Source organism: Arachis duranensis, chromosome 5, assembly GCF_000817695.3.
Source record: "Arachis duranensis cultivar V14167 chromosome 5, aradu.V14167.gnm2.J7QH, whole genome shotgun sequence".
Lineage (NCBI taxonomy): Eukaryota > Viridiplantae > Streptophyta > Magnoliopsida > Fabales > Fabaceae > Arachis > Arachis duranensis.
This window is the reverse complement of record NC_029776.3, coordinates 105,731,919-105,743,519: the sequence shown is the minus strand read 5'-3', so window position 1 is coordinate 105,743,519 and position 11,601 is coordinate 105,731,919. Positions and strand designations below refer to the sequence as shown.

The 11,601-nt window shown below is 38.1% G+C and overlaps 2 protein-coding genes across 2 annotated transcripts; both read right to left on the bottom strand.

Moving 5' to 3' along the window:
- Positions 1 to 800: 800 nt before the first annotated feature.
- Positions 801 to 1,817, bottom strand: LOC107490989 (acidic endochitinase-like). The gene has a single exon (XM_016111779.3). It carries the CDS (start codon positions 1,815 to 1,817, stop codon positions 801 to 803), a length of 1,017 nt encoding a protein of 338 aa, XP_015967265.2.
- A 1,544-nt stretch (positions 1,818 to 3,361) lies between these two features.
- On the bottom strand, positions 3,362 to 7,945 carry LOC107491078 (plastidial pyruvate kinase 2). The gene is made up of 12 exons (XM_016111840.3): positions 7,462 to 7,945; positions 6,793 to 7,071; positions 6,467 to 6,632; positions 6,187 to 6,321; positions 5,945 to 6,055; positions 5,767 to 5,855; positions 5,547 to 5,609; positions 5,271 to 5,446; positions 4,972 to 5,074; positions 4,684 to 4,832; positions 4,144 to 4,252; positions 3,362 to 3,709 (listed from the first exon to the last, which is right to left on the bottom strand). Exons 1-12 carry the CDS (start codon positions 7,696 to 7,698, stop codon positions 3,602 to 3,604), a joined length of 1,725 nt encoding a protein of 574 aa, XP_015967326.1. The 5' UTR covers positions 7,699 to 7,945; the 3' UTR covers positions 3,362 to 3,601.
- Positions 7,946 to 11,601: the final 3,656 nt, after the last annotated feature.

Genomic DNA, 11,601 nt, shown 5'->3' with positions numbered 1-11,601 from the left:
AGCGATTTTAAAAATGACCAATTTTAATAATAATAATAATAATAATAATAATAATAATAATAATAATAATAATAATAATATCAAATTCAAACAAATTAAATTAAAAACCTTTCTCTACCACATAAATATAGAAGAGTGACAATCATAGAAGTCACCCTATAGTTACATGAAAAATAAATACTACTTTTTTTAAAGGAAAGGTTTAAGAGCCACCAATTTTATTAAATTCTAACCAACATATAACCAGCAAAATAAAAGTGAGTAATCTCACACATTTGATGAAATTTCACACTATTTAAAAACGATGAGTGTTATGAAGCATTAATTTTTGTGATTTGTAGCTATCAAATAGCCATCAATGATGATTTTAATGGTGTGAGATTTCATTTAATTGTTCACTTTTCTTTGTTGGTTACATACTGGCCAGAATTTAATAAAGTTGCTAGCCTATAGACTTTTCCTTTAAAAACATCATTAATGACTATTTAATAACTACAAATCACAAAAATAATTGGTCTCTAGCACTCCTCTTTTTTAAAAGCTCCCCATAAACCCTAGAAGACACCAACTTTAGAAAGATATGACACATGCATGCAAAGTGACTTATTATTCTCTCATTTTCTTGAAGCTTTTGCAAACGGTGAAAAGTCATATACAGATATTTTGAAATGAAGTTGACAACTAAAAATTATTAGATCATTTTATAAATTTAATTAAATTATAATCTAAAAATTTTCAATTATCAATTTTAAGTAAAAATAATAGTAAGTTGTCACCTTTGCAAATATATTATAGAAGCTTCAAACATCAGCCCTAAGTGAAGCAGATTTAGGCACATAAGGACGGTTCAAAATGGAAAACAGGCCTTCATATATTGCATCTCCAATTGCTTTCACTAACTTCAACGCAGATCTCATCATCAAGCTACCCTTAATCTTCTCACTGAAGTTGGTTTGAACATCATAGTATCTGCTCCAAAGCATAACCCCTCCATAGTTTGAACCATGTCTTATGTGCGGAAGAATTTCATCCGCCACAACCTCAGCAGCTACGAACCCACTTCCGGCAGCATGAGGCGCCGCCGGAAGCCCCAAAAGGACAGTGTTATTCGGCAAAACCGACGATGTCCACGTGTCCCAATACTCGAAAAGTTTCTTAGGGTTTCCATTTGAGTATTGGCATGGAGGGTTGTTATAGAATTGAACCCAAATATAATCAAATAATCCAGTTTTGATTGCTTTATCGAGGTAGTGATCTGGGTACGGACATTGCGGCGCCGCAGATAGGTAAATTCTTTTCTCCTTTGTGGAGAATGCATTGATGGCTTTGACTAAGTCATCGTAGAAAAGATTTGACCCTTCTTCGATGTCAAAGTCAATGCCATCTAATGCCACGGTTCCCAGTGGTCCGTGTTGGCCACTGAGGAAGCTTTCAAAAAGATAGAGCGCAACTTCCCTAGCGTCTTGCGGCGAGGAGAGAGAGTAGTGTCCGATGCCGCCGCCGAGGGAGAGGAACACCTTGATGTTTTGGCTCTGGCAGTAGTGGATTTGTGGGGCTAGTTTGGTGCAGGGGCTCCAATCGCCACAGTGGCCGGCAAAGTTCCATTTCGGAGTTCGGCCGCTGCCAAAGACGGTAAGAAATGCGAGGATTACGATTTTGTAGTTGTTTGTGGCGCATGCTTGTTGTAAGGTGCCTTCTTTGCCGTTTTGGCCCCAGTAGATGGCGATACCGGGGCCGGAGCTGATGGTGGTGGTGGTGGAAGAGAGCATGGAGAGAGCAATGAAGAGGAGGGACAGTGGTGGTGGTTTTGAAGCCATGCATGGAGCTTTAATTTGTTGTGTGTTGAGTTGGATTAAGGTCCAATATATGTTTCAATTAGAACTAAATGCATGTTAAAAATAAATTTATAAATTTATTAAACTAATAATTTAATAATAAATAAAAACTATAATAGTGGAAAGAGATAACTTTTTCATTTATTTGTTTATTAATGTTTTCAATTGTACCTCTTTAATTTGGTGAAGGGGTTTGAAATTCATCCAATATATAATTGTTTTCGGACATGAGAAGAAATCGTTAGAATTTAGAAATATAAAATATATATTTATACTACCCAATCATACAAGTTGCCTCTTATATCACCACTATACATGGATTGATTCCTAGTTCTTAACTAAGTCATCCATAGTTTAATCAACCATGGCAACCAAAGACCAACCTCAAACAATGTCTCTCTACTTTTTAAACTTCATTTAAGGGTTTGTCGTCGACCAATAGGTTACTATATACACAAAGCAGAATTTAAATGCAATAGGTTACTATATACACAAAGTAAAATTTAAATTTACAACACTTGCTTAAGCAGACTAGTAAACTAATCACTAGACCAACCAACTTGGTTAGTTTATCAGTGTTCTTATTTGGTCATGTACAATACAAATGTTAAATCCATTTACAAAGCCGCACTTCGAATAGTCCTCCAATTTGATTTTTTTTTTCTTTTTTTTCTTTCTTTCTTTCTTTTTTTTTTTGACTCTTCTTGAACAGCGGCATAATTGAATAATGTAAAACTTCGTAAGAAAAACTAGTACAAATGGTTAATTTCATGTAATAGTTTAGTTATATTTTGCTTTGTTTTCATTTACTTTACTGTTCTTTAAAAACATTGACATCTTTAACTTTGAGAAATTGGAGTTATCCTTGTTTATTTTTTTGAGTATGTGTAATATAGATAAAAATGACTTGTATATAGTTTTTTTAGTAAAATAAGGTTATACAAATTTTTTATACTATTTTCATGATTCAATAATATGTTAAATTCAGTTTGATTTTGTGTATTTCATGAAGGATCAGTCTCAAATAAAAGATAAATAACAGGAAGCAAATTGGTATTTACTCTCTATTTTTTTTAATTCTCGTCATTCAAGCTTGAAAGTTGAAACCTCTAATAATGAATCTAATATTAATATAAACCTACCACCATATTCAATTATATTCCTGATGATACACCACAGACTACACCATTCTATATCACTCAAATTCAAAATAACATTATTATTGAGAAGTTCATTTTACATAAGAACATAAATAATGTACCTTCATAGTTTCACGTTAATCATTAAAAAAAGTTCACATTTTCTTTTAAAAAAAGGTCAGCATTACTATAAGCAACATCAGGCATAAGCATTAAACTCTCTCAAATTATATTTGCAACTTCACAAGATTTCCAGGGGTAGATCCTCGTCACCCTACCCCTTCTTCCGTGTCACTGAATTTGTGGACTTACTAAATGATTCAAAAGTGATTAACTCTTATAAAAATATAAACAAATTAAGATGATGACATATAAAGTACTAATGTATATTCAAAGGCCTTGTTGGCCTATGCCTTATTTCAAAATTTTCACCCAAATTTCAAGAACATATACAGAAGTTTGTTCCTGATAAACTTAAAAACATAAAATGAATAAACAAATTATAAAAGAAAAAGTAAAGACTAGCATCAATGTGCAAAGTGTTAAATAAGATGACATGGTAGTGTATATTTCCTAAGACTGAAACTGAAATCAGTTACCACTCTCCATTATTGTGATCTTATGATCTTACACTTTCCGAACTTGGATATTGTGTGTGGTTTGGGACCTCCATATAGGTTGCCTACCACTTTGTACAAGTGCTACTTCTTCTCCTTCTTTCACCATTCCTTGATTCTGCACACATAAATCATCATATAGGCTAAATTAGGAGCAGTAAGACTTAATAATAATCCCTTTAAAAGGATTAAAAATAGAGTTTAATTTTCATGCAATGACAGTGTAAAACTAGTGCCATCACAAATGTTCTCTTGGATGACCATTCACGCAGTCAAAATAAAAGATAGTTATTTTTGCTAATGTAGCGTTAGTTGATTAGATGCGTGTAAAACGGTTTTATACTGACAGTGCATCAAAATTTAATTCTTAAAAAATACTCGCTAAATATAATAAAATCTGCAGAAGGTCCATGGTTTATTGCATGCATGAAGAGAAGTGCTATTTTATCATGTTAAGGAGGGATTCATAAAGGTTTTATAATCATTTCATGCCACTAGTTATCATCTTATATTACATGTTATAATAAAAGTGCTTTAATTTAAACCCTTTACCTTCAACAAATCCAAGGCTCGTCTGAAGGTCGCTTCAGAATCATCGCAAAATTCCATGTATATAGGGCAGACTCCTTGATACAGTGCCAATCTCTGTTGTACTCGTTTACTGCACAACAAGCAAAATTCAAAATTAGGTAGATAATAAATCTGTTACAGAATAATATCACATATATGCAAAATTATTCTTATTTTGCAAATAAAAATACTACGTGCACAAAAAATCAGACCATGTGTTTGTGTATAAATACATGTATTGTTTAATTCATTTTCAACGTGTATTTTGTATTTCAACATGTATTCTATATAAGTGGCTGATTTTTTGTGTATACATAGCATAGTTGCTTTCAAATACGTCGACAAAACTAAGGAAAGAAATCAAATGTCATGACATTTAATACAGCTCAAGACAATTGCTAGAGGACCATGAAATTCGTACCTCACAAGGGCATCACATAATCAGTTTCATAAGATACTATGCAGGAAAACTGTTAATTTTTGAACCAAAAAGATCCACAGATGTTATAAAAGAGAACTCACTCATCAGTAAAGGCGAATATGGTCCCAGAAGGTCGATAGTGGCTCAGTAGGATGCCCATGAAACCTGTTCTCGTAAAGACGACGGTTGCAGTGCCAAGAGTGTTAGACATCATGGTTGCATGGTATGCAAACATCTCACTCATGTGGTTCTACATGGAGCCAAAGAAGGGGCAAAGAAAAAAAAAAAGAAAAAAGAAAAACATAATACACATATCAATGCCAAGAATCAACTGGGAGGGCAATGAATGCATAAAGTAGTCGAGGATACAAAATATATCAACTTCAAACCTTGAACACCTGACCGATATTAGGCGGCATTTGACCCCCTGGTATAGTAGCCTCTGTACGTAACGCAACTGTGTGCATTACTTTCACAGCTTTTAGCGGATACCTGTGTTATAAGAAAAACAAATATATAAAGTACATCATTTTCTAAGAATCAGCCTATTCCCCTGCTTCCTTATAAAATTGGAACATTACTGGTAAAGCTCACTTTATCTTCAAGGCCTCTTATATGCCGCTACAAAAATTCGGCGGCTCAAGATTAGTACTACTCAAGCATGCAATATTCAAAACTATTTACTTACTTTCCGTGGGCAGTTTCTCCAGACAGCATTATTGCATCAGAACCTTCTCGAACAGCAATTGCTATGTCTGATACTTCCGCTCTGGTTGGTGTTGGGTGAACAATCATGCTTTCCAGCATATTTGTGGCCACAATAACAGCTTTTCCCATGCTACGGCACAAGTTGATTATCTCTTCCTACAATTTACAAGCATTATGGAATTTAAGATGAGCTTAACTTGATTTCCAGTAAATGATGCCAATTGTTCACATTATCTTTATGTAACAGTTTGTTTACCTGCAAAAGTGGAACCTCTTCAATAGGAAGCTCAGCACCAAGATCTCCTCTGGCAACCATAGCCTGAAAAGGAAGGAATCAGGTAAATATAAACACACAGAAGTACTCCACAAAACACATAAAAAAAAGTGGAGAAGAATATGCATTTACAATATATGCTAAATCAACCACAGAACTTAGCAGCGAGAGTTAAGAGTAATTCAAGGATTAGGTTAAGCACCCCGTCAGACGCAGTGATAATGGAATGCAAATTTGGTATAGAGTCTGCACTTTCAATCTTTACGATGACATGTATATCAGTTCCAGAGTCTGCAGTATTGAATGGAGACTTTATCATTCTTATGATTCAAATATGCACCAAACAACTCGATATGATATATATCTTATAAATGTTTTACTTTTCAAATAATTCTTCAGTTCATGCACAACTTCAGCACTCTTAACAAAGGAGACAGCATAGAAATCAACTTGGTTATCCACTCCGAATTTGATATCATCCCAATCCTTCTCTGCAGTAAATAAATAAGAAGATTATTTCCATTGAGTTCACTATATTCTCAATCATCACCATGTACCCAAATACCAAAAGACACTAGTTGGAAAATCATCAAGAATATGATTACTCATCTAAAAGTCTCACCAGTGATGGAAGGAAGTGTTGCACTTTTTCCTCTAACATTTAAATGCCTTCTTGACTTAAGCTCTCCCCCGTCAACAACTTCACATTTAACGGAATCTTCTGTCTTAGATTTTACCATCAACGACATCATACCACCTGGGTTATCATTACATGTTTAGTCAAAAATTCATCAAAGCCATCGTATAATTAACCTATAAAGGGGTCACGAAAATAAACCACCTCAACATTATATTTACATGCTTTAGGATAAGTAATTTCTGTCAAATAGTAGACCCCATACCATCAACAAGAAGCATGTCCCCAGGTTCCACATCATTGACGAAATCATCATAGTTCACACTAACACAATCTGCAGTTCCAACACCTCTTTGGATAGTAAAAGTGAATTCCTGTCCAGTTGATAGCATGATTGGTTGTGGCAGATCCCCACTCCTCACCTCAGGACCCTGAAAATAAAGAAAAAAGATATTAACATATGACACTGCATATAATTCAATACAGAAAGGAATGTTAAAAACATAGGCAAACAATAGTAACACAATTTGCACAAAAATTTTAATACATTAATCATAATAAGAAGAAATGCTTTCATGAAGTATAACATACCTTAGTATCAAGCATAATTGCAATTACATTGTCCTTTGCTTGTGCATTATATTCTTTAACCAAGTCAATAACTTTCTGATGTGAAGCATGGTCTCCATGAGACATATTGAGGCGAGCGACATTCATGCCGGCCTCAGCCAGCTTCCAGATCATTTCCTTGGTATTGGTGGAAGGACCAATGGTACAAACTATCTTAGTCTTGCGCCTAAACGTGGGCTTCGACCACATTCCATTCGAAGCATCAAGGAGTTGCGGCACACCACGCAATTGCTCCTCAATCTAATCACCAATACACACCATGTTAAAGTTATCTGATAGTTCTAAAGATGCACCAACAAAGATTTAACAATATTGTGTGCACATCTCCTTCTGATATTTAGTTTACACATGATGTAAACACAGCTGAAAGCTAGCTAGCAAATCTCATAATTTCAGATACACTCTCAGCATGCAAACTACTCAATGCTCAAATCTCAATTAAAAAAACGAGATTCATTTTTCCACAAACATAACTCTGTTGTTAAGGGTCACAACCATTTCCATTTTCCATAATTTTCAACATATGGGGTCCTATTCAAAATCTCAAATTCCAATATTTTCCCATCACTTTTTAGCAACAAAAAGAAAGTCTAATAAAAGGGTAGCAAGAGAGAGAAGAAAAGAAGGAACCTTTGGATCATCTTCAGCGGAGACAGGGATAACTTCAACAGATGCAGATTTCCTCGCATTGATCCTGCAGCTTCTGAATGCATCTTGGGGGCACTTGTTGATCCCATTTGATGAGAAAACCTTGGAGGAAAAAGTTGGAGGCTTTAAGAGATTACGCGCCCTTTCATTTGCAGATCCTGAAGTGGGGCACAAAAGGGTGCTCTGAATGGATCGTGTTGTTGCCACAATCTGAGCCATTGAGAGAGAGAGAGAGAGAGAGAGAGAGAGAGAGAATGCGTTGATGTTATGAATAGAAGAAGAAGAAGAAGAGTGAGAAGTTTAAGAAGGTGGTGAGCGGATGTTGGAAAAATCAAAGCCAAATTTGACGGAGAATCTCAGAAGAAAGAGGTAGTTGGAGCTTTGGGTTTTGAGAGAGACCTCGTTCGTATCGAACACAAACGAATGGAAGTGTCAAAGTGTCCCCTCAACGTTGCTGCCGTTGCTTGTCCACGATGATGTCTCAGCTTTAAAGCGATGTCGTTTTCTTGCATGCATTTTTTTTTTTAACTAACGTTTCGACGAAACTATGGGCCACAATTTGGGCCTGAGTTTAGTTGAAGTCAGAAAAGTGATAGCCCAATATTTTTATTGAGAGCATCAGGACTCTACTTTTGGTCAGGAGAGCATCAGGGCTTTATTTCCTTTTAAAGATTCATGGGCCTATAGATGATGCCATTGGGAGGGTTTTCCAGTGGCCCAAATCGTTGTCCAAACAAACAAATTTGTGGCCCAAAATTTTCCATTTATATGATTTATCAATTCACTAAATTGCAAGACCAAAAAAAAGAAAAAACAATTTACTATATTGCAAGTACCAAAACAATTTACTATATTGCAAGTACCAAAACAAAATTCCGACGCAACCATAACCGTCGCCATCAGCCGCCGGACGCGCCGCCACGCGCCGCCGAAAGACGCTGCCACGGCCAGCTTGATCTTCCTTCCAGATTCCACCCGTGCCTCTTTGCTCGAAATTTTCGAGCTGTTTCCGACGCTTTGGTTCGTCACCTCCGGTATCATCGTGTTCTTCTCTCCGTCAGCTTTCCAACGCCGCCAAGATCGCCGCCAAAGACCACCGCACGCGCCTCCACGCGCCGTCAGAACATTGCTGTCCACCACCATTCTTTCTCATCCAGAGGCTTCAGCAGCCGTTGGATCTTCGTGCAGATCGGACGTCCCTAGAGCGTCCACGTGTCACAAGGTAAGCTGGTTGGCAACACTGACCCGCGACGACCCGACCCCGACCCGCCCTTTGACCCGCGTGCCACCTGTGCGCCAACGTGCCTCCTTCCGCCTATCCGGTGCTGCCACGTGTCGTCACTCGCTGACGTGGCGCTGACGCATCGTTGACGTGGCGCTGACGTGGCTGCCAAGTGGACCCTCTCTAAGATTTTTTGGTGAGCTCTTTCCGATTCCGCGCTCTGTTTTCTCGTTTTCTGCCCCGAATTTGCAGTTTTCTTCTTCCTTTGCTATTTCTTCTATTACTATGGAAAAACCGGATGTCTTTCAGCCTATCCCTGTTATCCTTAATGGCTCCAACTATGCACATTGGGTTGAAGCCATGCGAGGATTTCTTAAAGGGAGAAAATTATGGCGATATGTAACTGGTGATATTGCTTGTCCTATTAAGCCAACTGTATCCAAAGATGGTGCCTCCAAATCCAAGGAGGATGCTGAGAAGGAGAAGGATTATGCAGAGAAATTGGAAGATTGGGATAGTAAAAATCATCAGATTATCACTTGGTTCCGCAACACTTCTACTCCGGGCATTCACTTACAGTTTGGGCGTTTTGAAACTGCTAAAGAGGTATGGGATCATTTGGCGAAACGTTACACTATCTCTGATCTCTCTCATCAGTACCAACTGCTTAAGGAACTTCATAGCCTTAAGCAAGAACGTGGCCAAGCAGTTTTTGATTTTCTTGCTCAGATGGATATTATTTGGGATCAGTTGACCTCCTGTGAGCCTGTTCTTAAAGATCCCGCTGATGCTAAGGCATATGAGGATTATCGGAACCGGAAACGTCTCATCCAGTTTCTGATGGCACTTACTGATGACTATGAGCCGGTCAGGGCTTCTCTTCTTCATCAGAATCCCTTGCCTAGTCTTGAAAATGCTCTTCCTCGTCTTAAGTCTGAAGAAACGCGCTTGGGATTGCTTCGTTCTAAAAGTGAAACTGTCTTTGCTGCCACCGACAGAAAGGGAAAAATCTGTCGCAATTGTAATCGGCCTGGGCATTCCTTCTCCAACTGTCCTTCTATTGAATGTCGTAAGTGCAAACAAAAAGGCCACATTGGCTCCAACTGCCCGAAACTATTCTGCCATTACTGTAAGCTCTCGGGTCACTTGATTGCTACCTGTCCTACTCGACCACCTCGCTCAGATCAGAACAAGTATCAACCTTGTCCCAACAACTCTTCGCATGTGCCTGTCTCTTCTATCGGCAACTTCTCTCTTTTTCTGGTAATACCCCCACTACTCTTTTCACCCCTCCAGGTAATTCTAAATGGTATTTTGATTCTGGTTGTTTCAATCATATGTCTCCTTTGCGTCATCTTTTTTCGTCGTTGTCTCCCGCTACAAATGCACCTTCTGTTAACACTGCTAATGGTTCCCTCTTGCATGCAACACATCATGGGGTTATTTCACAGTCCAATATTCATCTTTCTGATGCTTATTTTATTCCAAAATTGAATTTTAATCTTATCTCTGTCGGTCAGCTTGTTGAACTTGGTTTTGATGTCATTTTTTCAAATTCTGGATGTCGTGTGCAGGATCGTCGGACGGGAAAGATCATCAGGACTGGATGTAAGGTTGGACGCTTATTTGAGCTCGAGAACCTTCATGTTCCCTCTACCAATCTCTGTGCTGCTTCCTCTCCATCTACTCTTCACTTGTAGCACCGACGTCTTGCCCATAGCTCCTTAGGCAAATTACGTCCTCTTATATCTACGGGTGTTTTAGGTCAAGTTCAAAATGAGTCTTTAGATTGCATTTCTTGTCGCACTGCAAAACAACCTGCCCTATCCTTTAATAATAATTCCTCTATTGCATGCTCTCCTTTTGATCTTATTCATTCTGATGTTTGGGGACCCACTCCCACCGCTTCTATGGGAGGGGCTCGATATTTTGTCCTCTTTATTGATGATTATTCCCGTTTTACTTGGGTCTATTTGATGACTAATCGTTGTGAGTTGCCTCAGATTTATATTAACTTTGCCACTATGGTTCGAACTCAGTTTTCAAAGGTCATTAAAATTTTCAGACGTGATAATGCTATGGAATATCGTGACTCCAAACTTTTAAATTTTCTCGCTGAGCATGGAACTTTGTCCAAGTTTTCTTGTCCTGGTACCTCTCAACAAAATGGCAGAGCTGAGCGTAAACACCGTCATATTCTTGACTCTGTCCGTGCGATGCTTATTTCCTCTTCCTGTCCTGAGCGTGCTTGGGGTGAAGCTGTCCTCACTGCTGTTCATGCTATCAATAGACTCCCTTCTTCTGTTCTTGGTAACACTACTCCCTTTGAGCATCTTTATCGTACTTCTCCCGATTACAATTCTCTCTGTGTTTTTTGTTGTGTCTATTTTGTTCTTCTTCAGCCTCATGAACACGACAAGCTTGAACCTCGGGCTCGCATGTGTTGTTTTCTTGATTATGCTTCTGAACATAAGGGTTATCATTGTTGGGATCCTATCTCTCGTCGTATTCGTATATCTCGTCATGTTGTCTTCTGGGAACATCACATGTTCTCTAGTTTTTCCTCCTTTGAGTCCATTCCTTCTACTCGGTTGCTCAAGGTTGTACGCAAGAGGATGGTATTGATTATGAAGAGACTTTTGCTCCTGTTGCTCGCCTTACGTCTGTTAGAGCTCTCCTTGCCATTGCTGCGGTTAAAAGATGGTCTCTCAGTCAGATGGATGTGAAGAATGCATTTCTTAATGGGGATTTGAAACAGAGAGTCTATATGAAACCACCTCCAGGATATCCTTGTCCTTCCAGTAAGGTTTGTCTCCTTCGCAAGGCACTTTATGGACTTAAGCAAGCTCCTCGTGAATGGTTTGACAAGTTCAGCACTACCATATGCAGTCTTGGCTTTA

Coding starts and splice junctions, on each gene's coding strand:
- LOC107490989 (XM_016111779.3), bottom strand. CDS start 1,817: ATGGCTTCAAAACCACCACCACTGTCCCTCCTCTTCATTGCTCTCTCC.
- LOC107491078 (XM_016111840.3), bottom strand. CDS start 7,698: ATGGCTCAGATTGTGGCAACAACACGATCCATTCAGAGCACCCTTTTG. Junction 6,633..6,792: donor CAATTATGCTTGATACTAAG/GTATGTTATACT, acceptor CTTTATTTTCAG/GGTCCTGAGGTGAGGAGTGG. Junction 5,610..5,766: donor TTATCACTGCGTCTGACGGG/GTGCTTAACCTA, acceptor CTTCCTTTTCAG/GCTATGGTTGCCAGAGGAGA.